We start from the raw sequence: 22,831 nt of genomic DNA, 5'->3' as shown, positions 1-22,831 counted from the left end.
CAGGGGACGCAGAGGGAGGGCTCCTTCCCCTTGGAGCCCTCCCTTCGGTTCAGGTTCGCGATCAGCATCTCCGGATCCGCGGCCGGCGGGGCCTCTCTCTTCCAGGCTCCTCCTCCTTCCCCGGCTCTCCCTGGCAGGGCTGCCTCGGACGCTCCGCTGGGCCTCCGGGGCCTGGCTCGGGATTAAGGCCTCCTTGGGGCTGAGCCTCCCTCCGCCCGCCTGGCTGCCTGCCTTGGGCTCCTCTTCTTCCCTGGGAGGCTCCCTAGTCTCCCTCCCTTGGCTCGGGCTCCGTCCGGGATGAAGCTGAAGAAGCAGGTGACGGTGTGCGGGGCGGCCATCTTCTGCGTGGCCGTCTTCTCGCTCTACCTGATGCTCGACCGCGTCCAGCCCGATCCGGCCAGGAGCCCCGGCGCCGCCAGCTTCCCCCGGGTCAGTAGCAGCAGCAGCAGCGGGGCCCGGCCTCCCTCCGGCCGCCGGGGCAGGCAGGCAGGCAGGCAGGCAGGCGAGCAAGCCAGGCCCGGCCCCGGCCGCTGAAGCCTCCCTCTCTCCCTCTCTCCCGCTTGCTCTCCAGAGCCAGATCTCGGTGCTGCAGAACCGCATCGAGCAGCTGGAGCAGCTCCTGGAGGAGAACCACGAGATCATCAGCCACATCAAGGACTCGGTGCTGGAGCTCACCGCCAACGCCGAGGCCCAGGCCCAGGGGGGGCCCCGGGAGGGCCGCTCGGGGGCCCCTGGCCTGGCCCTGCCCCTCCGCCTCCCCAACGGCTCCTGGCTCCTGCCCCCCGAGGGCCGCCCCACCTTCCTGGCCCTGGCCCCCCAGGACTGCCGCTTCGCCCTCCGCAGCAGCACCGACACCAGCAGCACCGCCAGCAGCAGCAGCAGGCCCCGGGCCCAGCAGCAGCAGCAGCAGCAGCAGGCGGCCTTGCAGGTCAGCTGCCCGGGGAGCGTGGCCCCAGCCCTTGGGCCTGAGGCTCGGGAGAGGGGCAGCAGGGGGAGAGGGCGGTGGGGACCCTCCCTGGCTAGCCCTGGCCTCCTTCCGCAGATGATGGCCGTCTCCGCCTCGCTGCCCTTCGACAACCAGGACGGCGGGGTCTGGAAGCAGGGCTTCGACATCAGCTACGAACCCCACGAGTGGGACGAGGGCGGCCTGCGGGTCTTCGTGGTGCCCCACTCCCACAACGACCCAGGTAGGCCTTGGGCCAGGCTAGGTGCCCTGGCCGGGAGGCCTTGCCTGGCACCACCACCACCAGCCCCGGCCCTGGCCTCATCCGCTCGCTGCCTTCAGCCTCCGAAACCTCACACCCAGAGCCCTGGCCCCCCTGGGAACGGTCCCCTGTACATGTGCTGAGGAGGCTGCTTTTGAAGGGCAAAGGCCAAGGGGCCCTGGCCAAGCCCAATCCTTCTGCAGACACAGAGTCCCTTGGGAAGGCCTTCCTCAGCCAGCTCCCCGTAACCCCCGGAGTGGCTGGCTGGAGCTGCTGGCCCAAGAGACTCCTCCGCCGCCGCCTCCTCCAAGCCAGAGTAGGGCCACTCCATGTCTGGCGGTTGCCCAGGAGCAACGGGAGGGCAGTCGGGAGACCACCTGAGGTGCCATTGGGGGTCTGTAGTGATGCTCTTCTTTCCTGCCCCACCAAGGCTGGATCAAGACCTTTGACAAGTATTACTTCGACCAGACGCAGCACATCTTGAACAGCATGGTGACCAAGCTGCAGGAGGACCCACGGCGGCGCTTCATTTGGTCCGAGGTCTCCTTCTTCTCCAAATGGTGGGACAACATCAGTGCCCAGAAACGGGCTGCCGTCCGCAGGTAGAGGCCGGGGGGGCATGCAGTGGGGGGCATTGTCCATTGAAATTTGGGGGTAGACTGTTTTCAGAGGAGCAGCACCTCTGCCCATATGGGTCTCCTGCGTTGGCACATCCAGTCCTTCCTGCTTTGAAGTGCCCTCTTCCTGAGGAAGGCAGGGGAGAGTGGCTTCCGTCCTCCTCCTCCTCCTCCTCCTCCTCCTCGCTGGATCCGGTTTCTAGCTGCAGGATCACCATCTTTGACATTTGTGCCTTAGGGCTTTTAAAATGAAGATGTGCATGCTCTGTTGTTGTTGTCGTTGTTTTATCATGACGTTTTAACCAAATGTATCCTTGATGGGTTCCTGGAGAATTTTATGTCTTTATTTGTTTTAAAAAGGCATCAAAATACTGAATAATGGCAGTGGATGTCTCCCAGGCACTCCTGACTCTGACTTGCCCTCCTCCCCAACAGGCTTGTGGGCAATGGGCAGCTGGAGATGGCGACCGGAGGCTGGGTGATGCCGGACGAAGCCAACTCCCACTACTTTGCCATGATCGACCAGCTCATCGAAGGACACCAGTGGCTGGAGAAGAACATTGGTGAGCAAGCCTCCACGCGTGCTGCACATGCTCCATTGAGGTCTGTGGGCAGGTGGGAGCAACAGAGGCGCATTCTGAGCCTACATTGGCTCCAAAGGACAGGAGAGAAGCTGAGGTATAACTTCTATTGAACCTTCAGGGCAATTGGAATTTGGCTTTTCAGTTTCACAGAGCTTTTTTTTTTATCGTGAGGAAACCAGGAGAGCCCAGGTTCCTCCCTCCCTCCCTCCCTTCCAAGGCCTCCTCTGCTCCTTGTTCTCCAGGGGTGATGCCACGGTCTGGCTGGGCCGTAGATCCCTTTGGCCACAGCGCCACCATGCCATACATCCTGCGCCGTGCCAACCTGACCAGTATGCTCATCCAGCGGGTCCACTACGCCATCAAGAAGCACTTTGCAGCTACCAAGAATCTGGAGTTCATGTGGAGGCAGAGCTGGGGTGAGGCTTACTCTGTGTTCTCTGGCCCCTTTGGGAAGATGGCAGGTGGTCGCTTGCTCTGCAAATGGTCTCCTAGCGTCCTCTCAGAGGGCAAGAAGTTATCCCCCAACCCAAGAAGCCCCAGACTCCTTCCAGCCCCCCCTCCCCCGGCCCAAACCGAGATTCTCACATCTCTGTTTTGGGCCTCCTCAGATCCAGACTCCAGCACAGACATCCTTTGCCACATGATGCCCTTCTACAGCTACGATGTGCCCCACACTTGTGGTCCTGACCCCAAGATCTGCTGCCAGTTTGACTTCAAGCGCCTGCCAGGGGGGCGTATCAACTGCCCCTGGAAAGTGCCACCCAAAGCCATCACCAGCGCCAATGTGGCTGAGCGGTGAGTCGCCTCTGGCACCCACTCCTGGTGGGGTCAGGGAAGAGAGGAAGGGGGCACCCCTTATTTCCTGCAGCCCATCCCCCTGGATTGCCTCCTTACCCAGCACCAACTGATCTCCTGCTTCCCTGGCTCTGGGCACTCTGCCCTGGCACACCTGCCCCCTCACATGTACCTATGGGGCCCCCATGTTTCTGGCAATGACACTGGGGTGCCGGCAAAGAGCCCCCTTTGGAGCTATGTTGGCAAGGATGCTGATCCCACCATCCTCCCACTCTCACCAGGGCCCAGCTCCTGCTGGACCAGTACCGGAAGAAGTCTAAGCTCTATCGGAGCAAGGTGCTGCTGGTGCCACTGGGAGACGACTTCCGCTACGACAAGCCCCAGGAGTGGGACGCCCAGTTCCTCAACTACCAGCGTCTCTTTGACTTCTTCAATGCCCATCCTGACCTCCATGTGCAGGTACCCCCCACTGCCAGGGGGGCAAAGGAGATGGAGGGGGCGCTTGACTGGTGCCACCTGCCCCTGGGGAAGCAAAAGTTGGCTCTGTTGCATTCAAAGCTGGGTTGCCTGGTGCCCTCCAGGTACGCTGGACCAGCACCCAGAATTCTTTGCCTGCAGCCAATGGGAATCCAAAAGATCTGGAGGGCTTTAGGGTGCCTATCCCTGTTCCATGGAGCAGCCCCTCTTTTCTTCATTGTAGGGCACTGTATGGGCACATAGCCCCTCCCTGGAGCCCAGGGGTGTCTCAGACAGTTGGTCATCCTTTTGGCATGGCAATTCCTTCTGTAGCCCAGAATGCCTTGCATCTTGCTCTCCTGCAGGCTCAGTTTGGGACGCTCTCGGATTATTTTGATGCCCTGTACAAAGAGACGGGCATCGTCCCAGGCATGCAGCCACCTGGCTTTCCAGTGGTCAGCGGGGATTTCTTCTCCTACGCAGACCGAGAGGACCACTACTGGACCGGCTACTACACCTCCCGGCCCTTCTACAAGAGCATGGGCCGTGTGCTGGAGGCCCATCTCCGGTGAGCAGGCCCTGGAGTGTTTGGAGGGCAGGTCTGGGATGGTGATCAGGGCAGGGCAGGGCCCATGTTGAGGGGAGGCCCCTGTTAAATTAGTCCTTTTCACCCCAGTGGCGCTGAGATCTTGTACAGCTTGGCTGTGAGTCATGCTCGCCATGCTGGGATGGACAGCAAATATCCACTCTCAGACTATGCCCTGCTTACGGACGCCCGGCGAAACCTGGGCCTCTTCCAGCACCATGATGCTATCACTGGCACAGCCAAGGAGGCTGTAGTTGTGGACTACGGTGTCAGGTAAGTGCCATAATTTATGGCTTGAAGGGGAAAGCAGGGCAACAAAGGCCTCCAGGGGCTCCTGTGGCTCATGGGTCTCCCCCTTTCCCTCCCCATGCTCCATAAAACATGTCTGCAGGCTGCTCCACTCCCTAATGAATGTCAAGCGTGTGATCATCAATGCTGCCCATTACCTGGTCCTGGCAGATAAGGAGACCTACCACTATGGCCTGGCAGAGCCCTTCCTTGGTGCAGTGAGTGGCAGTGCCCACCTTCTCTGCACCTGAGGCGAATCCCACGGGAAAAGATGGGGGCAGGATGTGGGGCAGGGGGCCAGTGTCACTAGCTGTGCTGCACGTGGCAAGGGCTGTGTCCCAGGAGGGAGGCCCAAGTGGCCCTTGGGCGGGTCGGGCCAGTGTCTCCTTCACAGGGCTTTGGGGCACCCTGGGTGTGCCCCGATTCTCCCTTGCAGGATGAGACGCGTCTCAATCAGGACTCCCTGCCGGAGAAAACCGTGATCAAGCTGGAGGCTGCCCCAAGGTGGGTGTGGGTGGACTCGGGGGGCAGGGGATGCTGCCAGAGCCGTGAGTCCAAAAACGGGCGGCACGCGGTTGGTTGCCTGGGAGGAACATGGCCGCAAAGAGCCAGGGCTAGAGTTGGGTTTGGGACACAGAACTCCCCGAAACTGTGAAATCTTTTGGTTTCGTTTTGTTGGTGGTAGACTGGGAGAGTCAGGTTTTGGATAAAATACTTCCAGAGCAAGTCTATTTTTATTTTTTTTACTGTTTTAGAAACAAGAAATGCATGATTCATAACTTAGGTAGCTTTTAAAACTACAGAGCCTTACATTTTGAAGAGAGAGAGAGGTTTACTTTATCTATTTTATTGTTTGTATGTACAGCGCTGTGTAAATCTAAGCACTATATAAATAAAGCATAATAATAATAACAACAATAATAATAGTAGTAGTAGTAGTAGTAGTAGTTTTGCCAGTTCCAGCCTCTGAAATATAGCCTGTAACACCTGGTAGTCCCTGGTGATCTCCCATCTAAGTACTAACTGTGGCTGACATTGCTGGGCTCCCAAGATCAGATGGAATCTGGTGCCTTGAGGCTATTTCGGGCCCTTATATTTGGGACTGAGAAGAAGGCCATTCCAGCATTTGCACAGCAATTACCCTTCTCTAATTCTGTGAGTCTGACTTGGGTACAGGGGTGTGAGTGAAACTTTGTCTTAAAAAGCAATTCACTCCTTCTGCCTCATGTCTGCCTTAAAGAAAAAATGTTTTGTTGCTATGATTTCCAAGTTCATCCATGGGGAAACACCCCCCCCCCCCAATTTTTATGTGTATGTATGTTTAAAAATTCTGGGCTTTCCTGTCTCTTGATGGGAAGGAGCTGACCAGTCTCCCTGCCCATCCATACAGGTTTGTGGTCGTGTTCAACTCCTTGGAACAAGAGCGCCTGAGCGTGGTGTCCCTCCTGGTGAACACGCCGCGCGTCCGGGTCCTGAATGAGGAGGGTCAGCCCCTGGCTGTCCAGCTCAGCGCTCAGTGGAATTCTGCCACGGACATGGCCCCCGACATCTTCCAGGTAGTTTGGGGGCCTGGTCAGCTGTGGAGGGAGGGTGAAGCTGACTCAGAGCCCCAAATGAGTAGTGCAACAGTGAGCCAGTGCCAGGGCTGTGGGGCTGCAGTGGCCTTCCATGACACCAAGGGCTACACCACTGTTTCAAAATATTATTTTGGGGACGCATGGGCAGCATTCACCCCTGGACTAAGATTCGTGACAGAACCTTTCTGATGAGATGAGTACTCTGTCTTTCTCTGGGCTGGGTGGGGATGAACCCAGCTGCTCCTTCAGTCCTGGAGGATAGTGTAGTCTACTTCCTTTGAGAAGCCCCATGTGTCTGTGCATACCTACACAGTACCACATTCCCCAGACGTATGGAGGTACCTGATGCCTGTGTGGTGTGTCAGGGAAGGATGGCATTTTCCCTCTCCCACCCTGTGCTCTTGCCACCAGGTCTCTGTCATCCTTCGGCTTCCAGCGCTGGGCCTCACCGTCCTGCAGCTGATCAAGTCCTATGACAGCCACAACACGTTCAAGTCCTCCATGCGCCTCTTCCTGAACGGCCGCGATCTTCCCGTGCGCAAGTACGAGGCCTTCCCAGTGAAAGTCATCCCTGCAGCCCCGGATGACTTCTGCCTGGAGAACCAGCACATGAGGGCTTGTTTCTCGGGGCCCAGTGGAGCACTCAAGGTGACCAGCTGGGCTGGGGCTTGGGAGCCCCACAGGGAACTTGGGGGGAGGCAGCAGGCGGCAGAGGAGGAGGAGGAAGGCGGAGGCGATGGGGCTCACGGAGGCTCCACTTGTTCCTTGGCCAGAGTGTGGCACAACCTGGAGGTGAAGAGGAGTGGAGGCTGACCAGCCAGTTCCTCATTTATGGGACCAGGAGCACCAAGGACAAAAGTGGCGCCTACCTCTTCCTGCCTGACGGAGAAGCCAAGGTCTGGATGGGGCTGACCTGGGGGTGGGTGGGGTGGGGCAACCTGGGCCCCCAAAGATGGCCCCTTTGTTCCCTCTGTCCTCTCACCTGCCTCTTCCTGGCAGCCTTATGTCCCCAAGGACCCTCCCCTGATTCGAGTGTCTGAGGGACCATTCTTCTCAGAGGTGGCTGTGTACTATCAGCATGTCCAGGAACTAGTTCGCCTCTACAATGTGCCAGGTGAGGGCTTGCGGGGTCAGCATGGGTGGATTTGCTGCTCTTTGGGTTGTGGGGAGCAGCAGTGACGGTGGGCCCTTTCTTGCTGCCCTCAATGCTGCCTTCATTCCCAGGGGTGGATGGGCTCTCCTTGGAGATCTCTTGCCTGGTGGACATCCGAGACCACGTCAACAAGGAGCTGGCATTGCGGTTCAGTACAGACATTGAGAGCCAGGGGACTTTTTTCACTGACCTCAATGGCTTCCAGGTATTTGGGAGGAAGATGGATGAGAGGCAAGACAGTGGTGTGGCTGGAGTGGTTGCCATGCGTGCGCACACCCCAGGAGACTTCCTTCCCATCCTCTTTCCTGGCAGATCCAGCCTCGGCAGTACCTGAAGAAGCTGCCCCTCCAGGCCAACTTCTACCCCATGCCAGTTATGGCCTACATCCAGGACATGCAGACTCGCCTGACCTTACACACAGCCCAGGCCCTGGGTGTCTCCAGCCTCAATAATGGTGAGCGGAGGGTGTGTGGGGCAAACAGAGCTCAGCCCCAGACGCTTGAGCTGCCCCCCGGGGAAAAGTGCTTCCTTGGCTGATTCACAGCTGTGTGAGAGAGGCCTGTGTTGGGGGGTTCCCTGACTCCCCACTTTTCCTCCCTTCTCCTGATTTGCAGGCCAGCTGGAGGTGATCCTCGACCGGCGCCTCATGCAGGACGACAACCGGGGCCTCGGACAAGGGCTGAAAGACAACAAGCGGACCTGCAACCGTTTCCGTCTCCTCCTGGAGCGACACAGCCAAGCCAACAAGGTGCCGAATGCAGGCTGGGGGTTGTTGGGATCTCCTCCCCTCTCTCTCTCCCTCAATTGCCCCTTGCCTTGGGGTTTTTAGCCTTTGCACAAGTGCATGGGTGTCAGGAGCGAGGGACCCATGCCCGAGTTTTATGGGAAGGGCCTGCAGGGAACAAGACATGGGTTTTGCTCGCAATCCACTTGCTGCAGGTGCTGTCTGGCAGCTCCTCCTGCCACAAACAACCTTGCGGGGAGTCTAGCCCATGTTGCTCTTCCTGGGAGGGAAGCCATTGCCTGCACACTGATCCCAAAGTCGGGCTGCCTCTGGCGGGTGATGGAAAGACTTGGCCATCACTGGGCATCCCTTACTGAGGAAAGCTCCGAGGTGCTCAGGGCTGCCATTTGTTATGCACCTTCCCATTAGTTATTCACCTGTGATGGGTCTGCAAGGTGGCCTCTCCCTCCCCCTCCTACCTGTTTCTTGGCCCCAATCCCCAGGCAGCTAATTCCAGCTGCTTTTCTGCCTGTTCAAGTATATTGGAGACAAAACCCAAAACAGCTTCACTCTTTATATGTTGAGTGTGAGAAGGGTAAGTGCCAAATACCTATGTAATCCAAGGCTGGGCAAAGCGCAACCTTTGGGATTGTGTTGCAGCCCTTGGCTGCCTGATCTGCTCCTGCTGGAGTCAATATTCCCCCTTTAAATATGTGGGAGCCCCGCCTGCACTATTTAACCTCCCAAAAATGTGGCTTTCAAAGCCAGAAGTGGGCTTCCAGGGGATGGTGCTTTTTCCTTGCCATCTGTAGCTATCCAAGCAACCCACTGAGGGGCCTGGGGGCAGAAATTCGTCCTAATTTACAGGACAGGATTCCTTAGGAAAACTGAGGACAGGGCAGCTCAGTGCCCCTCTCTGGAAGCAGAAATGCCCTGGGATCCATCCTGAGGGAGTGTTAAACAAGGAGGAAGGGTCAAAGTGGGAGATGCGAACAAGTGGGATGCCCTGGGGGAGCGCACCCACCACTCACCTGGCCTGGCCTTCCTCTGGCGAGGGCTGGGTAACCATTTTGCCCTGATAACGCGGCTGCTGTTCTCGTCACCCCCTCCCCAGCGCTCCAGCCTCTTTTCCAAACTGGCTTCCGTGCTTAGAGACTTGGTCTTCCCCGGCAGCAAGGCCGGCGGCCCAGAGGTAAAACCCAGCCCTGTGTTGTGCGCTCGCTGGTGGTGACGTAGCCGGCAGCCCTGTGTGTGCACGTGTGTGTTAGCCCAGCTCATAGCTCAGTGGCCATAGCATAGAGATTTTGTGGGGCCGAGTGGGAGTTGCACCTGCGAGCAACCTTCTCCAGCAGCCCTGCCCCAGGGATGGTGCCCTGTCCTTGCGTGCTCACCCACCAGTTCTTGTGGCCACAGGTCCTGGATGGCCAGCCGGTCAGCTTCCCATCACTGCTGAGCCACATGAGCTCCATGCAACTGAACACTGAGGTGCTGGCCATGCCGCTCGCCCCGGAGAAGCCCTCACCTCCGGCCCTGCGGTCCTTTGTGCCTTTGACAGCCACTCTCCCCTGCGACTTCCACCTCCTCAACCTGCGCAGCCTGCAAGGAGAGGTGAGCTCTGGGTGCGCCCCCCAACTCATCACTGAGAGAGAGACCGATCTTAGTTTCATTCAGTTACAGAAAGGGTGGAGGCAGAGGTAAGCGGAGGGACTCTTGTGACGCCTTTTTAAGCAAAGAGCTCATCCGAACAGGAGGCGTTTTGGGGACTCCCATGTGCTCCACCATATGGAGGCCTCCCCATTTCCCTCCTCCAGTCTGGCTGGTTCTCAGCTTGCCATGCTGATGCCTGACTGTATTTTCCCAGGATGACTCCCTGCCCTCCACTGAGATGGCTCTGATCCTGCACCGGAAGGGCTTTGACTGCGGCCTGGAGGCCAGGAACCTGGGCTTCAACTGCACCACCACCCAGGGCATGGTGGGTCAGGAGAAATGGGTGGGTGGGGTGGGTCTGGGCCTCCTTGTCTGGCTTAGGTGCTGCCTCTGCCCTCCTAACCAAGACCTTTTCGCCCCTCAGGTGGCCCTGGGGGGGCTGTTCCAAGGCCTGGAAGTGGCCTCCTTGCAGCCCTACTCCTTGACACTGATGTATCCGCTGGCCCCTTCGCCCCTCAACAGCACTGTTGTCCACTTAGACCCCATGGAAATTGCCACCTTCCGCCTTCGCCTCGGGTAGCACCCCTGGCCAGACTGGGTCAAACTGGAGATAACGGCCAGCCAGGCATAGCAGAAGGGTCTGGCTGTGGATGCATCTTTCTTCCGCTCCCTGCCTCAGGGCCTGCCAAGTGTTGCCTTGAAGGTTGGGGAGTACAGCCAGGGCGCTGCAAAGGCCAAACTGCTGTGTTTTTATTTATTTTTTCTCAAAGATGCTGTGGCAAAAGCCAGTGGCAGCCGCCGCATTGCTGCCAACATGTGAAGTCCTTGGACACAAAGGCCTGGGCGTTGTGATCCCAGCTGCTCAGGGTGATGTGCGACCGGAGGAGTGTTGGGGGTGGCAGGGGCACACTGGAGAAAGCCCAGCCCAGCCTCAGCCCCTGCCCTGCCCGCTCTCAGGGAGGGAGGCTGGATGTTCTCCCCTTGGCTGCCCACTGAGGGATGGCAGACTTGATGATGTAGCAAACACTGGAAGGTAATGAAGTGTGTGAGCTTCCTAGAGCTAGGAAGAAGCTTTGAGAAAACATTTGAAAAGCATTTGGCTCTGGAGTTGTCCTTTGCGTCTTGCTGAATTGCGACGAGAGGGTGGTATTCTTCTAAACTCGACTGGAGAAGCCAAAGCCATGTAGATTCCCAAAGATGTGGAGGGCTTTAAGCAGAGGTTCCATGGCACTTTTCAGGAGCACTAATTTCCTGCAAATGGGACTTGGACTAGATAACTGTCAGGTCCCTTTCATTGCCATTTTATGTCTTGAGCCTCAAGCTGAGCAGCAGCACTAGCCCCTCCCCGCAACCTATTCAGGATCCTCCAGTTTATTTAGCCCAACACGGAGGTGGTTAAGGAGTCTCGCCGTTCAGTCCAGGAGGGTACCAGGGGAGTGATCAGAACTACTTTGCCTGGCAGCCGCGTCTTCCTGCACATGGAGTCAAGGCTGCCTCAGCTGGAAGCTTGACCTCAATTCTGAGTTTGGGGGACATGGTAAAGCAGTGGATGGATGACAGCAGTGGGATTCTTAGCCATGTGCTATTCCACTGAAGGGTTGGGCTCTTCTGCCCCGTTTCAGGATTTTCGGTTCCAAGGGAAGCACAGAACCAGGAGGCTGCAGCAATGTTGCTATGAGGAAGCCCAGGTGGGTTGAATGTGATGTGTCACATGCCTGTTCTGGGCAAACAGAAGCTGAAACTAAACCCTGCCCAACGTGAGCCTCTGCATCCTCTCCTCCCCCTCCACAGCCGCTAACCTTTGGGATCATTGCACTCACCTAACACAAAAACCTCATGCACCTGTATGTAACTGGAGGAAATGCAAGAGTTCCGCACACCACTCATCTTACAAAGAGAAGCGCCTAATAGGGCCTTTTGTGCACCACCTGCCTCTGGGACCCAGGGCTGCCATAGAGACCACCACTGCCAAATGAAGGCCCTGGGGTGCCTCAGGTTCCCATGGGGGCAGTCAGGGTGCATGGTGCCAGCCTGGGGGACCATTCCTTATCCTGCGGAGCTGCTTCTTTTGCTAGGATGCATCCTGGCTGCCAGCAGCCTCCTTGGCACATAAGCAAGAACTTGCAGACAAGACAAACATTGGAGGCTCTGGCGATTCCTGGGTTGGGGCTTATGGCTACTCCCAGAAGGGACTGCAGCCACAATGGTCCTGGGCAGCAGGAGGAGGCGGAGGGAGAGGAAGACATGTTATGTTGCCCCCTCATGAGGGCCAGTGGCTTGTGGCCACCGCAGACAAGCCAGGTCAGGGACAGAGTTCACCTCCTGTTGCCCAGTCAGCAAACACTCTAATAATAATAACGATCATAATAACAATAAATTTTTATTTATATCCTGCCTCTTCTCATAGGATCAAGGCAGCTTCTAGGAAACCGGGGGGGATGTGACAGGACTAGTGCTTAACTTCTCTTGGAGAAGCCGCCAGCTCCCAGCAATACTGGAAAGTCACCTCTGGAAAACGGGGCACTGGGAGCTCCATGGGGCATGACAGAGGCTTGGGTACAATGGTCTGCATCCAGACACCCTAAGCATCTGGGTCCCAGGCCCAGCTCTGGCATGTCCTGCCAAAAAGAAGACCAGTGCCCAGTGACGCCAGCACCCAGGTCAGAGCTGTCTATGCCGCAGCTATGCTCCCAGACTCTCTGGGTTGCTCCATGGCAGTCTCTCCGCTCCAGAGCCACAATCGCGGGACAGGTGGTGTTCACCTGTGTTGTGGAAAGGCAGGCAGGAGGCTCCTTCCTGAACCTGGGGGGAGACACCCCTCAGGCCCAAGGCTTGTGGCAGGCATAGTCTGCCAGACTTTCCCTGCCCCAGATCCAGGGAAACCTAAAACAAGAGAATGAGAGTCTGAGCCACATCTTGTTGTGACAAAAGCAGCAGCCAAGAGTCTTGTGGCATCTTTTTAATGATCGCAGAGAAGAACCCAAGAAGAGCAGAGGAAGAAAAGTGCTTCTTCTTTCATGGCTCTCCCTTTTCGTCTTGCAGAATGTGCTGCTGCTCTGGGATCCTGCCCTTTTCTCTGGGGCTGAGAGGCCAAGCCTCCCGGAAGGGGCTGCCAGGCCCTAGGCTAGATGCTGGGATGGCGTGGCCCCCTCCAGATGTTGGACTGCAGTTCCCATCACAGCCAAGGGCTGCCACTCAACAATGCCTAGCCAGATGGTGCTTGAGTTTTCCACCGGATAAGGCTTGTGCTGGCCTTTCAGAAGCCTTGGCAGGTTGGAGGGGGGGCAGTGAGTTCCTTCCAGAAGTGCAGAAGAGACTGGAAGTGGAGGACCTGCCCCCGCTGTGGTTTGCTGCTGCAATGCTTCGTGTGCCAGGCCTGGTTTGGGCCGCTGCCTCCTGCTCCTGCATTAGCTGCCTCCCTTCCGTAATGGATCCTTGGCTTCCTGGCCCCCAGCCTGGCAAGGTCCCCGTGGAGAGGAGCGCTAAGTGCAGCCACGGCATCAGCAGCACCACCAGCAAGGCCTAATGGCTTCAGGGAGGCGCCTGATGGTCCTGGGGATGGAGGCGGGAGAGCCGAGCAGCTGGAGGTCGGTCCGTGTGGTTTCTGCGCTGCCTTCCCCAGACAGTGCTGCCTCTCTGCTGGGAAGATGCTGCTGCCACCGCCAAGGCTCTCCTTCGCCCTCCTGCCGCTGGCCTTCCTCTGGACAGGTATGGGGCCCTTGGCGCCCCTTTGCCCCCTTCCTCCAACATGGAGCTCTCCCCCAGCGTGGGTCCAAGGGGGGCAACTGAGGCCCTCGGTGGTACGGGCTGCCAGTGGTCCTGGCAGATGTGCCAATGGGCATCCATGGGGTGCATCCACTGCCCCTCTCTGTGCTCAGGCTGTCAGAGTGTCCTGGCTGGGGGGGCACTCCAGAAGGCCATGGGCACATGGGCCCTTTCCCTCGCAGCAGTGGCCCTGCTCCTGGAGGGCAGCTGCCCCACAATGACCGGGGGGGGCCCTCTCTTTCCGAGGAGCCCGAGGGTCAGGGGCCTCCTTCTTCCTTTCTCTCCCGGGGCAGCGGGGGCCCAGAGCCGGGGCCTGTGCGAGGGCTACCTGGGTCCCGAGGGGCGCCCCCCATCCGGGCTTCTTCTGCCCGCGCCTCACGGACCCCCCGGACCACGCCTTCTGCTGCCGCCCAGGAAGGGCCTCCTCGGAAGGAGGACTCAAGGACTGCTGCCCGCGACCGGACCCCGAGGACGAGGACCAGGAGGAGGAAGAGGGCGCCGCCAACCGATCGGGGACCCTCCGGTGAGTCGGGGGCCGCGCGGGGCAAGGGGCCGGGGCGCCTCCGGAGCGGCCTTTCCAGGGACTCCCTCCCTCGCTCGCTCGCTTGCTTCCTAGGCGGCTGTTCCCTGCCCCTCCTTCCGCCCCGGTGCTGGCGGTGGGGCTCTTCGGCTGCCTGCTGCTGGCCCTGCTGGCCCTCGACGGGGCGCACTTCTGCCACCGGAGAAGGAAGAGGAGGAGGAGGAGGAGGAGGGCGCCCTGCTGCCTCGCCCGGAGCGCGGAGCCAGGACGAAGCCGGGAAGCCGAAGAGGAGGAGGAGGAGGAAGAGGCCGCTTCCAGCCTCGGGAGGGCGCCGATCCGCCCACGGCGCCGGAAGGTAGGAGGCGGGGCTTCCGGTGCCGGCCCTGACGTCATCGTCGCGCGACGCCGGAAGTGTTGTGGGCGGGCGCCATGGCGGAGTCGGAGGCGAAGGGCGTCTCCGGGGCTCCGCTGCCGGATCTGCGTCGGGAGGGGAACGCGCTCTTCCAGGCGGGGCGCTACGAGGAGGCCCTGGCCGCCTACTCCCGCGCCCTCCTCCGGGCCCCGAAGGGCGGCGAAGAGCGCGCCCTCCTCCTCCGCAACCGCGCCGCCTGCCACCTGAAGCTGGTGAGGCCGGGGCCCAGGGCACCCTCCCTCCCTTCTCCCCTCTCCCCCGGGGTCCCCAGCCTCACCGCCTGCCTCTGTCTCTGTCTCCCCCGGCAGGAGGACTACGTCCGGGCAGAAGAGGACGCCTCCGAAGGTAAGCAGAAGGTAAGCCCCGGAGGGGGAGGCTTCTCGGGCGCCCTTCCCTGACGCCGCTCCCTTCCTCCCCGCAGCCCTCAGGGCCGACGGGCGCGACCTCAAGAGCCTCTTCCGCCGCAGCCAGGCCCTCCAGAAGCTGGGCCGCCTCGACCAGGCTGCCTCCGACCTCCAGCGCTGCCTGGCCCTGGAGCCCAGGAACAAGGCCTTCCAGGAGGCTCTGCGCAGCCTTGGCAGCAGTGTCCAGGAGAAGGTAGGCAGCGGCAAGGGGCCCTCCCCTGCCAGGGCCACCGGGGCCCCCTGGCAGAGGGAGCCAAGGGGCGCGCTCTCCCGGCGCGGAGGGCCTTGGCCTCTCACCAAGCGCCTCTTCCGCTCAGATGAGGACCATGTCTTGCACCGACGCCAAAGTGGAAGAGATGTTCAAGCTGTTGCTTGACAGCGAAGAGAAAGATCTGGACAAGAAGCAAAAGGTGATTTGGGGCACGAGGGGCTCTGCTGCGCCTGTACAAACCTGTGAGACTGGCAGCCCTTTTAGTGGGCGGCTCATGGGATTGGGCGCATTGCGCAAATGCTTTAGCTTGCGTTTTCGTCAGCTGGGCAGCCACAGCCCAGTCTGCTTTGGGCGGGTGGCTGGTTGCACACAAACGTGATGCGCTGCATGACAGGAGTGGCACCGCTCTCCTCCTCCGCCTCTTTGTGTGGATGGGAAGATGGTTGCATTCAATTACAGAGGTATGAGAGCTGTACCATGGTTGCGGGAGGCATGCCGCTCTCTGCCCTCTCCTTTGGGTGAGGTCTGGTGGGGAAACTCTCTCCGGAGGGGAAGCGCTTGACTTAGAGCCACTTGCCAGGCTGAGCAGCCCTTCTTCTCCTGAACAGGCAGCTCAGAATCTGATTGTTTTGGCTCGCGAGGAGCCTGGGGCTGAGAAGATTTTCCAGAGCGATGGCGTGCGCCTGTTGCTGCAACTCTTGGACACGGGCCGGATGGACATGGTGCTGGCGGCCCTCCGGACCCTCACTGGCCTTTGCCACGGGCATCGTTCCCGGGTAAGTGTCGACAGGGCAAGGTGTTTCGATTTGGCTGAAGGCATAGGAGGCATACTTAACAGTTTTCAGGTTGCATCAAATTAGCAGAGCACCTCCGTAAAGGGTCCAAGGGTCTTCGCAAACCGCAAGCTGAACTTCTTGCAGACTGTGGCCATCCTGTCTGAGCTGGGGCCTCAGCGCCTCTTTGCCGTCCTGGAGATGGAGGCTGAGCAGGTCTCGCTGGCTGCCTACAACCTGCTGCAGGTCGTGTTTGATGCATTGAAGGAGGGGCTGCAGAAGGAGCGTCTTGGCAAGAAGGACAACGCCTTGGTGCCAGGTGAGGGTCTGGCCATCCGCTTTCATAGTGACAGGTTTGCTCTGCATGTTGTGGGTGACGTTTTGTCTAGCCTTTAGGACTGAAGAGGGGGGTATAAATACCGTAATAGATAAATAAATATCCAGATTTCTTGTCTATTAAAAAACCTCTTTGTATCAGTTGCGTCTGCCATCTTGCCTTGTTTCTTGTCCAGCAAAGATAACAGGGCTTTTCAGATTTTTTGCTTTCTTTATTCTGATCATTACCAAGTACAGTGGTACCCCGGGATACGAATGCGCCGCCTTACGAAATTTCCGGGTTACGAAAAAAATCCATAGAAAAAAACTGTTCCGGTTTACGAAGGTTATTTCGGGTTACGAAAAAATTTTTGGTGCTTTTCGGCGCTTTTTCGCACGAAATCGCGGCTTTCGCTATTAGCGCCTATGGCTTTTTCGGCTTACGAAGGATTTCGGGTTACGAACGCGGCGGCGGAACGAATTAAATTCGTAACCCGGGGTACCACTGTATCTCCTTTGGTGATTGTCTTGTGTTATAAAGCTGTTGTGGCCGCAGTCCCCTTCCAGTGACAGGGAGATTCTTGCACTGACATCTTTCTCTGCTGTTGCTTTTACAGATACAAGCAAAGAAGTGAAATTGCTGCTCCAGCAACTTCTGGAGGCACTGACCCGGGATAGTATCTCTGCCTATGGCCGGGACAGCATCCTCAACCTGCTGATCAACAAGGTACCCCGGAAATCACTGCAGGACCCCAACAACTGCCTGACCCTCTGGGTCATTGACCAGGGTAGGCACATCATATTGGGGGGGAGGTCTCCTTGTCCCTTCCCTGTCTGGGGTCCTTTCTCCTGAGCCTCCCAGTGAGCATGTTTGTCATTGCAGGACTCAAAGAAATCCTGGAGGTTGGGGGCACGGTCAGTCACAGTCCTGGGAGCCTGCCTGTGACAGAGAACACCCACATGAGTGCCGCTGTCCTTCTGAGCAAGCTCTATGGAGATCTGAAGTGTGATGGGGAGCGGGAGAACTTCCATCGGCTCTGCGAGGATTATGTCAGGTGGGTCTGGGAGAAGGAAGTGGGGCATGAACTGTGGGACTCAATTCTGCCTCATTCACAAAAGGCTGGGTGCTGCTGGAGAAATGGGAGGGCGCCAGGGCAGAGGCAACAGTGTGGTGACTTCACTGGTGCCCTTTAAGCTATAGAGGCCAGACAGCAGCTTTCAGCCATCCGTTCCTGAATAATGGTCTTAGCAATACTCTGCCCATAATCGGAGACAGGGGCTGGTGTGATGACCCTCAAATTGCTGGGGTTTTCCAGACCTTGAGTGGCTACTTCTGAGGCAGGTTCTGCTGCTCCCCTTTCCCTTCCAGAGGCTGGTTCCAAGACCCTGGGGTGCCAGGGAAGCTCCGGGCCATCCAGACTGTGTCCTGCCTCCTGCAAGGCCCGGCTGAGGCTGGGAATCGGGTGCTGGAGCTGAGTGGCATTATGGAGGGCATCCTGGCCTTGTGTGCTTCCTCACAAGAGGCCGACCAGTTAGTGGCTGTGGAGGCCCTGATCTATGCAGCAGACAAGGCCAAGCGCGCCACCTTCATTACTGCCAATGGGGTTACGCTCCTGAAGGAAATCTACAAGCACAGCCAACGTGACAGCATCCGGATTCGCGCCTTGGTGGTGAGAAGGAAGGAGGGAAGGAAGAAGGGAGGAGGGCTTGCTCTGGATCTTCCTTGGGTTCCCTGACAAAAGCCTTGGAAAAAATGGGAAGCCACCCATGGGGTGATCGGCTCCTGCTGCTGTGTGCCTGTCACACTCTCTGTTTGCAGGGCCTCTGCAAGCTGGGATCGGCGGGAGGCTCGGACTTCAGCATGAAGCAGTTTGCTGAGGGCTCAACCCTGAAGCTGGCCCACCAGTGCCGCAAGTGAGTGTGTGTCGCCCAGGTTGTGATGGAGCATGAGCTGTGGGGGCCTGGCTTCCTTCTTCAGGCTGCCTTTAGTTTCTTAAAGCCCTCTCCTTGAAGCATCCTGAGGGCTCCTGGGACCTGACTGGGCAACAAGTATGACATATGTCCTGATATGTTGGAGTGGGAATGGTCATCTGATTTTGGGGGCAGATATGGATGGGAGACTGGATAGCTGTTGATGTTTTAACTATGATATCAACAAGAATGCCAACATCTATAGGTCTGGTGGTAAAGGCCCAGCCTATAACATCTTCCCTTCCCTGTGGGTTTTTTCTGTAGCTGCTGCTCATGAGAAGTTGGGGGGGGAGGGAGAGATACCTGCTCGAGAATGAAATGGGCCTGTGGTGGGTGTTGCGGCTGATGGTATTTTGGCTGTTCCCTGCCCGGTTTCCAGGTGGCTGTGCAATGAGACCATGGATGTTGGCACACGGCACTGGGCAGCAGAAGGTCTGGCCTTCCTCAGCTTGGATGCTGACGTCAAGGAAGAGCTTCTGGAGGACAAGGCAGCACTGCAGGCTCTCTTCCAGCTGACCAGGGTGAGTCTTGAGTCAGGCTGGCTGCTCTGCCACATGGGCCCAGAGGCAGCTCTTGCTTGCGTTCTTGATTTCTGCACCCTCTCTCTCCCCGCCCCATAACATGGCTGGGAACAGCTCTCTGCTGTGAAATGATGGATCTTTTATGTGGACACAGAGATGTGATGCAACACTCAATAGATGTTGAAGTTACTCAACTTGTCCCCATTCACCAGACAACATGCCCTGAGAGAGCTCCGCTGTTGCAGGAGAGAGGTCCCTTCCTGCCCTGGTTGCATTAGTGGGGTGGTAATAGAGTATTTAGCTTCTCAGAACTGTTCTTGCTTTGTGCAAAGACTCTTTTCCCCCCACCTCTGGGAGAAACATTTTAGTCTCAGCTTGCAATCCAAACAGGTACAGCCCAGGAATGAGAATAGATAGGAAGGGAGACCAAAGCTGCCAAATGGTGGGCCTCTGGACTCAAAATCTTCTCTTGTAAACCCACAAGAAGAGCAACTGCTGAGCAATTCTTGCTCTCCAAGCAATCCCTGTGCCTGTCAGCAGTGTGCACACATGTATCGTTTCTGAATGGTGCTCAAGGGCTAGTCCACATAGAATATGACAGTAGTCTAGTCTTGAGATTACACGAGATGAGCATGATGCTTCCTAGGTGTAACAAAGTAATGAATCTGATCCACTTCCCTCTCTCTTCCCCACCCCATTTTTGCCTTACCTCAGTCAGAAAACCAGAGCTCCCTGTTTGCTGTGGCCTCCACACTGGTGAACTGTACCAACAGCTACGACCATGAGGAGCCGGACCCCCAAATGGTGGAGCTGGCAAAGTATGCTAAGCAGCACATCCCTGAGAAGCACCCAAAGGTGAGAGAGCTGAGGGAGCATGCAGGAGGGTGCAAAGCAGGTTGCATGTGGGAGGCCAGGCTTGTCTCTTTTTTGCCACAATCAGCTGCCTCCCCGGTGCCTGTTTGCTGACTCTCTTTATGGGTCCTGGGCTGCTCAGGCTTTGGTCAGAACAAGGCTCCTTCAAGGCCTGGGCTCTAGGAGGGGGTTGTCTTTCTTTGTGTATGTGTGTGCCTGTGGACGTGTCCCTGGAGCCTGAGATCTTGTGGTGAGTGCTGGTGATGGATAATGAAACCTGGAACAAGGGGAGAAGGTACCTCCTAGGTTTCTCCTCATCCCCGGTCACTCTCTTTGCATAGGACAAGCCAGAGTTTGTGCGCCGGCGTGTGAAAAAGCTGCTGAGTGCTGGCGTGGTGTCAGCACTCACTTGCATGGTGAAGAAGGAGAGCCCAGCCTTGAGCCCAGCCTGCCGGGAGCTGATCTCCAGGTGAGAAGGGTTTCGCTCCCTTGGAATGATGGAGCTGGAAGGGACGCCAGGGGCATCTAGTCCTGCACCTGATGAAGGAGGTATAGGACTAATGTATCCCTGAGGCATTTTCAACAGTCCCTATTTTAAAAGGAATGAACAAGGGAATCCACTCCACAGTCAAACCATAGGGCTTGTTTTCCATGCCCTTTTAATCACCTTAGTCACCACCTGCTTTCCAGCTTGCCGGGAGGAATTGTTGGGTGGCCTGGGGCAGCTACAAGGGGCATTGATGCTCTGGTTGTCCTGGACCCAGAGCATGATATCTATGAGTGCCATGGAACTGGATTTGCATCTGCCAGCCTTTGGGGGAATGAGGGGCTTCATTATGCTTGCTCTCTTAGGGTTTTCCTGGCTGTTGTGGAAGATCCAGAGGATAGAGGTGCCATAGTAGCGGCTGGAGGGGGCAAGGTGAGCGTCAGACCCCATTGCTCCTTTTGCTAGCACCCCTTCCGTGCCAGTGCTGCCTTGCTAACTCTCTTGCTTTCTCCATGATGTCTAGGCTCTTATCCCCTTGGCCCTGGAGGGCACCGAAGCTGGGCAGACCAAGGCGGCCCAGGCTTTGGCCAAGATCACCATCACCACTGCCCCAGATATGGCCTTCCCAGGCGAACGGGTCAGTGTGGATGAGTGGCATGCCTCCTGTGGAGGGGGGTGATGTTGCAGAGAGTGCACTGTGTGTAGGAGGGTGTTTCCTTGAAAGAAACTGGCTCAGCATCCAGGCACCAGACTGGATGGGTGGGTGGATGTGGTCCTGAGAGTCCCTAGAGGAGCAGGGTCACCTTTGCAGTAGCTTTCATCTGGCGCTTTCATTCTGCAGGTGTATGAGGTGGTCAGGCCCCTGGTGAGCCTCTTGCACCTGAACCGCACTGGCCTGCAGAATTTTGAAGGTCTGATGGCACTCACCAACCTGGCTGGGACCAGTGAACGGCTCAGGTAAGGCTGTGGCTGAAAGGGGGCCCTGCTGTGTCACCTGGATGGGGTGAGGTTGCTGTGGGGCTTGGGGTCACTGCTGGAAGTCTGCCTTGGTTGCAGGCAGAAGATTGCAAAGGAGAAGGCCATGCCCATGATTGAGGGCTTCATGTTTGAGGAGCATGAGATGATACGCCTGGCAGCTACTGAGTGCATGTGCAACTTGGCCCTGAGCCCAGAGGTGAGTGCTGGAGGTGATGTGTATGGAGGGGCAGGGGCATCAAGAAGGCATGGCTTCACCCCTTCACTCAGGCCTATCTGCCATCCAGGTGGCTGAACTGTTCCTGGCTGAAGGCAGCGACCGGCTTAAGCTGCTGGTTCTCTACAGTGGAGAGGAGGAGGATCGGCTCCGGCAGGCTGCTTCGGGGACACTGGCTGTCTTAACGTCGCTGCTACCCCAGATCTGCACCCGCATTCCTCTAGTGGTGAGTGGTCTCTTCCTAAACACAGTTGGCTGTAGCATGGGGGAGCTCTTTGCCATACCACCTGCCCTGCCTTCTCCCCTAAGGTCAGCTGGGCCTAGATACAAAGGGTCTCAGACCTTCCTGGCTCAGGACTGGATGGGTGCCCTTGACCCTGTGTTTGCCAGTGTCCTCCTTCAGATGAAGGGAGTGGACAACCATCCTTGTCATGCTGTATTATGATAAGTAGCCACTGGCAGCCTTCTCATTACCTATTCCCCTTTCTGTGTCACCCACCTGGCCTGCATTCTCTCTCAGGGAAGCAATCCCCCTTCTCTCCAGCTGCTGTCTGCACAAAGAAAGCGTATGGTCAGTGTGTTTAAGGCTGCTGCCTTGGGCCTGGTGTACTCTTCTGCAGGGGCAGAGACTGACTGGCCATCCTCTGCCCATCTCCATTCTCTTCCCCAGACAAAAGCTTGGCTGGAGATCCTGCAGGCCCTCCTGCTCAGCCCCAACACCTCCCTCCAGCATCGTGGCGTAGTGGTAGTGAGGAACATGGTGGCAGCTGACAAGGAGCTGGCGGCAAAGCTGATGGAGACGGAGACGCTGGAGATCCTGTCTGTCCTCGCTGGTGTGAAGGAGAAGCCCCAGGTGGCTGAGGTGGCCAAGGAGTGCCTGGCACAGGCTGTGGGCTATGGCTTGATCAAGCCAGGAGTGGATACTGGGGAATGAGAGCCTGCCTGCTTCCAGTCTTGCTTGGGCATGTGGTGGCAGTGCTGCTGCTCTTGGGCGGCACTGGGACGGGGGGGAGGTCATTGGGGCTTTTTGCACACTTGGCAGCTGGGAACATGGGTGGGCCGGTAGGGGACCACCCCCAGCATTGTATTCTGCCAGGGACCACTGTTTTCTGTTCACACGAGGCTTGTGTGGTGGGTGCTGCGTGCGGCAGCCCCAGGGCGGCACTCTTTGGGCGCACCGAGGCGGGGAAGGGTCTGGGAGGGCCCCTGTGCCGCTGGCACGGCCCTTTGCTGCTGCTGCGGCAGCGCATGGCAGCCTTCTCCCCCTTCATGCCCGCACTCTGTGGCCTTTCTGCCCCCTTTCTGCCTCATTTCCTGCTCCTTGCATTCCATGGTAAAAACCCTGCTGTTCTGGCGGATCAGGCCTCCAGGATGGTGCTGGTTTACATAGGAATAAATAGTCTGAGTGCGAAAGGTGTCTAGGGAAGAATAATCATCCTCATAATCATAAGGGTGTTTGGAAAAGGGATGTAGCTCATGGTTTTCCTGTGACGCTGGGAGGGAGGCGGGGGCTGCAGAAACCAAGTGCAAAACTGTTCCGGAGTCGAGTGCTGTCTTCTTTGCCCAGAAGACAGACAAGGGCGCTTGGCGTTGGGCGAAGGCGCTCCAGATGCAAAGCACACTCTCTCTCACAGGCGAAGGCACTACGCAACGCAAAGGACATTTAGGCCTTGGTCAGCTTTGTGTGGAACTCGGGGCCCCGGTCCCCCAAAACGCTGTCCTTGGGCACAAATAAAGAGGCGCTCTCCTTTCGACTGGCTCTGCCTGTTTTGATGG

At 57.8% G+C, this 22,831-nt stretch overlaps 2 protein-coding genes across 5 annotated transcripts; both read left to right on the top strand.

Moving 5' to 3' along the window:
• Positions 1 to 131: 131 nt before the first annotated feature.
• On the top strand, positions 132 to 10,727 carry MAN2A2 (mannosidase alpha class 2A member 2). 3 transcript variants are annotated; one of them, XR_006104488.1, is made up of 22 exons: positions 133 to 429; positions 572 to 928; positions 1,043 to 1,187; positions 1,636 to 1,807; positions 2,258 to 2,385; positions 2,649 to 2,822; positions 3,015 to 3,201; positions 3,483 to 3,660; positions 4,023 to 4,225; positions 4,334 to 4,516; positions 4,635 to 4,749; positions 4,968 to 5,035; positions 5,922 to 6,087; positions 6,520 to 6,756; positions 6,882 to 7,004; positions 7,108 to 7,222; positions 7,333 to 7,466; positions 7,574 to 7,715; positions 7,876 to 8,009; positions 9,399 to 9,679; positions 9,847 to 9,957; positions 10,057 to 10,198. XR_006104488.1 is itself a non-coding variant. In XM_042472631.1 (22 exons), exons 1-22 carry the CDS (start codon positions 298 to 300, stop codon positions 10,210 to 10,212), a joined length of 3,555 nt encoding a protein of 1,184 aa, XP_042328565.1. In that variant the 5' UTR covers positions 136 to 297; the 3' UTR covers positions 10,213 to 10,727. The 3 variants fall into 3 exon arrangements, 2 of the variants coding, with proteins under 2 accessions (XP_042328566.1, XP_042328565.1); XM_042472631.1 differs by having other exon boundaries at positions 136 to 429; positions 9,399 to 9,593; positions 10,057 to 10,727; XM_042472632.1 differs by lacking the exons at positions 9,399 to 9,679; positions 9,847 to 9,957; positions 10,057 to 10,198 and adding an exon at positions 9,100 to 9,392 and having other exon boundaries at positions 132 to 429.
• Positions 10,728 to 14,312: 3,585 nt separating this feature from the next.
• On the top strand, positions 14,313 to 22,807 carry UNC45A (unc-45 myosin chaperone A). 2 transcript variants are annotated; one of them, XM_042472634.1, is made up of 19 exons: positions 14,315 to 14,541; positions 14,638 to 14,674; positions 14,751 to 14,926; positions 15,051 to 15,143; positions 15,553 to 15,720; positions 15,865 to 16,036; positions 16,650 to 16,820; positions 16,916 to 17,087; positions 17,402 to 17,702; positions 17,852 to 17,946; positions 18,383 to 18,524; positions 19,239 to 19,379; positions 19,718 to 19,845; positions 20,229 to 20,295; positions 20,387 to 20,500; positions 20,705 to 20,820; positions 20,920 to 21,037; positions 21,126 to 21,281; positions 21,726 to 22,807. In XM_042472634.1, the coding sequence occupies exons 1-19, from the start codon at positions 14,347 to 14,349 to the stop codon at positions 21,987 to 21,989; spliced, it is 2,826 nt and encodes a 941-aa protein (XP_042328568.1). In that variant the 5' UTR covers positions 14,315 to 14,346; the 3' UTR covers positions 21,990 to 22,807. The 2 variants fall into 2 exon arrangements, with proteins under 2 accessions (XP_042328569.1, XP_042328568.1); XM_042472635.1 differs by lacking the exon at positions 21,726 to 22,807 and having other exon boundaries at positions 14,313 to 14,541; positions 21,109 to 21,281.
• The last annotated feature ends 24 nt before the right edge of the window (positions 22,808 to 22,831 follow it).

Source organism: Sceloporus undulatus, chromosome 6, assembly GCF_019175285.1.
Source record: "Sceloporus undulatus isolate JIND9_A2432 ecotype Alabama chromosome 6, SceUnd_v1.1, whole genome shotgun sequence".
Classification (NCBI taxonomy): Eukaryota; Metazoa; Chordata; class Lepidosauria; order Squamata; family Phrynosomatidae; genus Sceloporus; species Sceloporus undulatus.
The sequence above is the reverse complement of the archived record's forward strand: the minus strand, read 5'-3'. Positions and strand labels throughout refer to the sequence as shown.

Excerpts from the sequence above, each read along its gene's own strand:
- MAN2A2 (XM_042472631.1), top strand. The coding sequence starts at position 298 with ATGAAGCTGAAGAAGCAGGTGACGGTGTGCGGGGCGGCCATCTTCTGC. Across the intron at positions 929-1,042 it reads AGCAGCAGGCGGCCTTGCAG|ATGATGGCCGTCTCCGCCTC; the intron begins GTCAGCTGCCCG and ends CTCCTTCCGCAG. Across the intron at positions 2,823-3,014 it reads CATGTGGAGGCAGAGCTGGG|ATCCAGACTCCAGCACAGAC; the intron begins GTGAGGCTTACT and ends GGGCCTCCTCAG.
- UNC45A (XM_042472634.1), top strand. The coding sequence starts at position 14,347 with ATGGCGGAGTCGGAGGCGAAGGGCGTCTCCGGGGCTCCGCTGCCGGAT. Across the intron at positions 15,144-15,552 it reads ATCTGGACAAGAAGCAAAAG|GCAGCTCAGAATCTGATTGT; the intron begins GTGATTTGGGGC and ends TCTCCTGAACAG. Across the intron at positions 17,088-17,401 it reads CTCTGCGAGGATTATGTCAG|AGGCTGGTTCCAAGACCCTG; the intron begins GTGGGTCTGGGA and ends TTTCCCTTCCAG.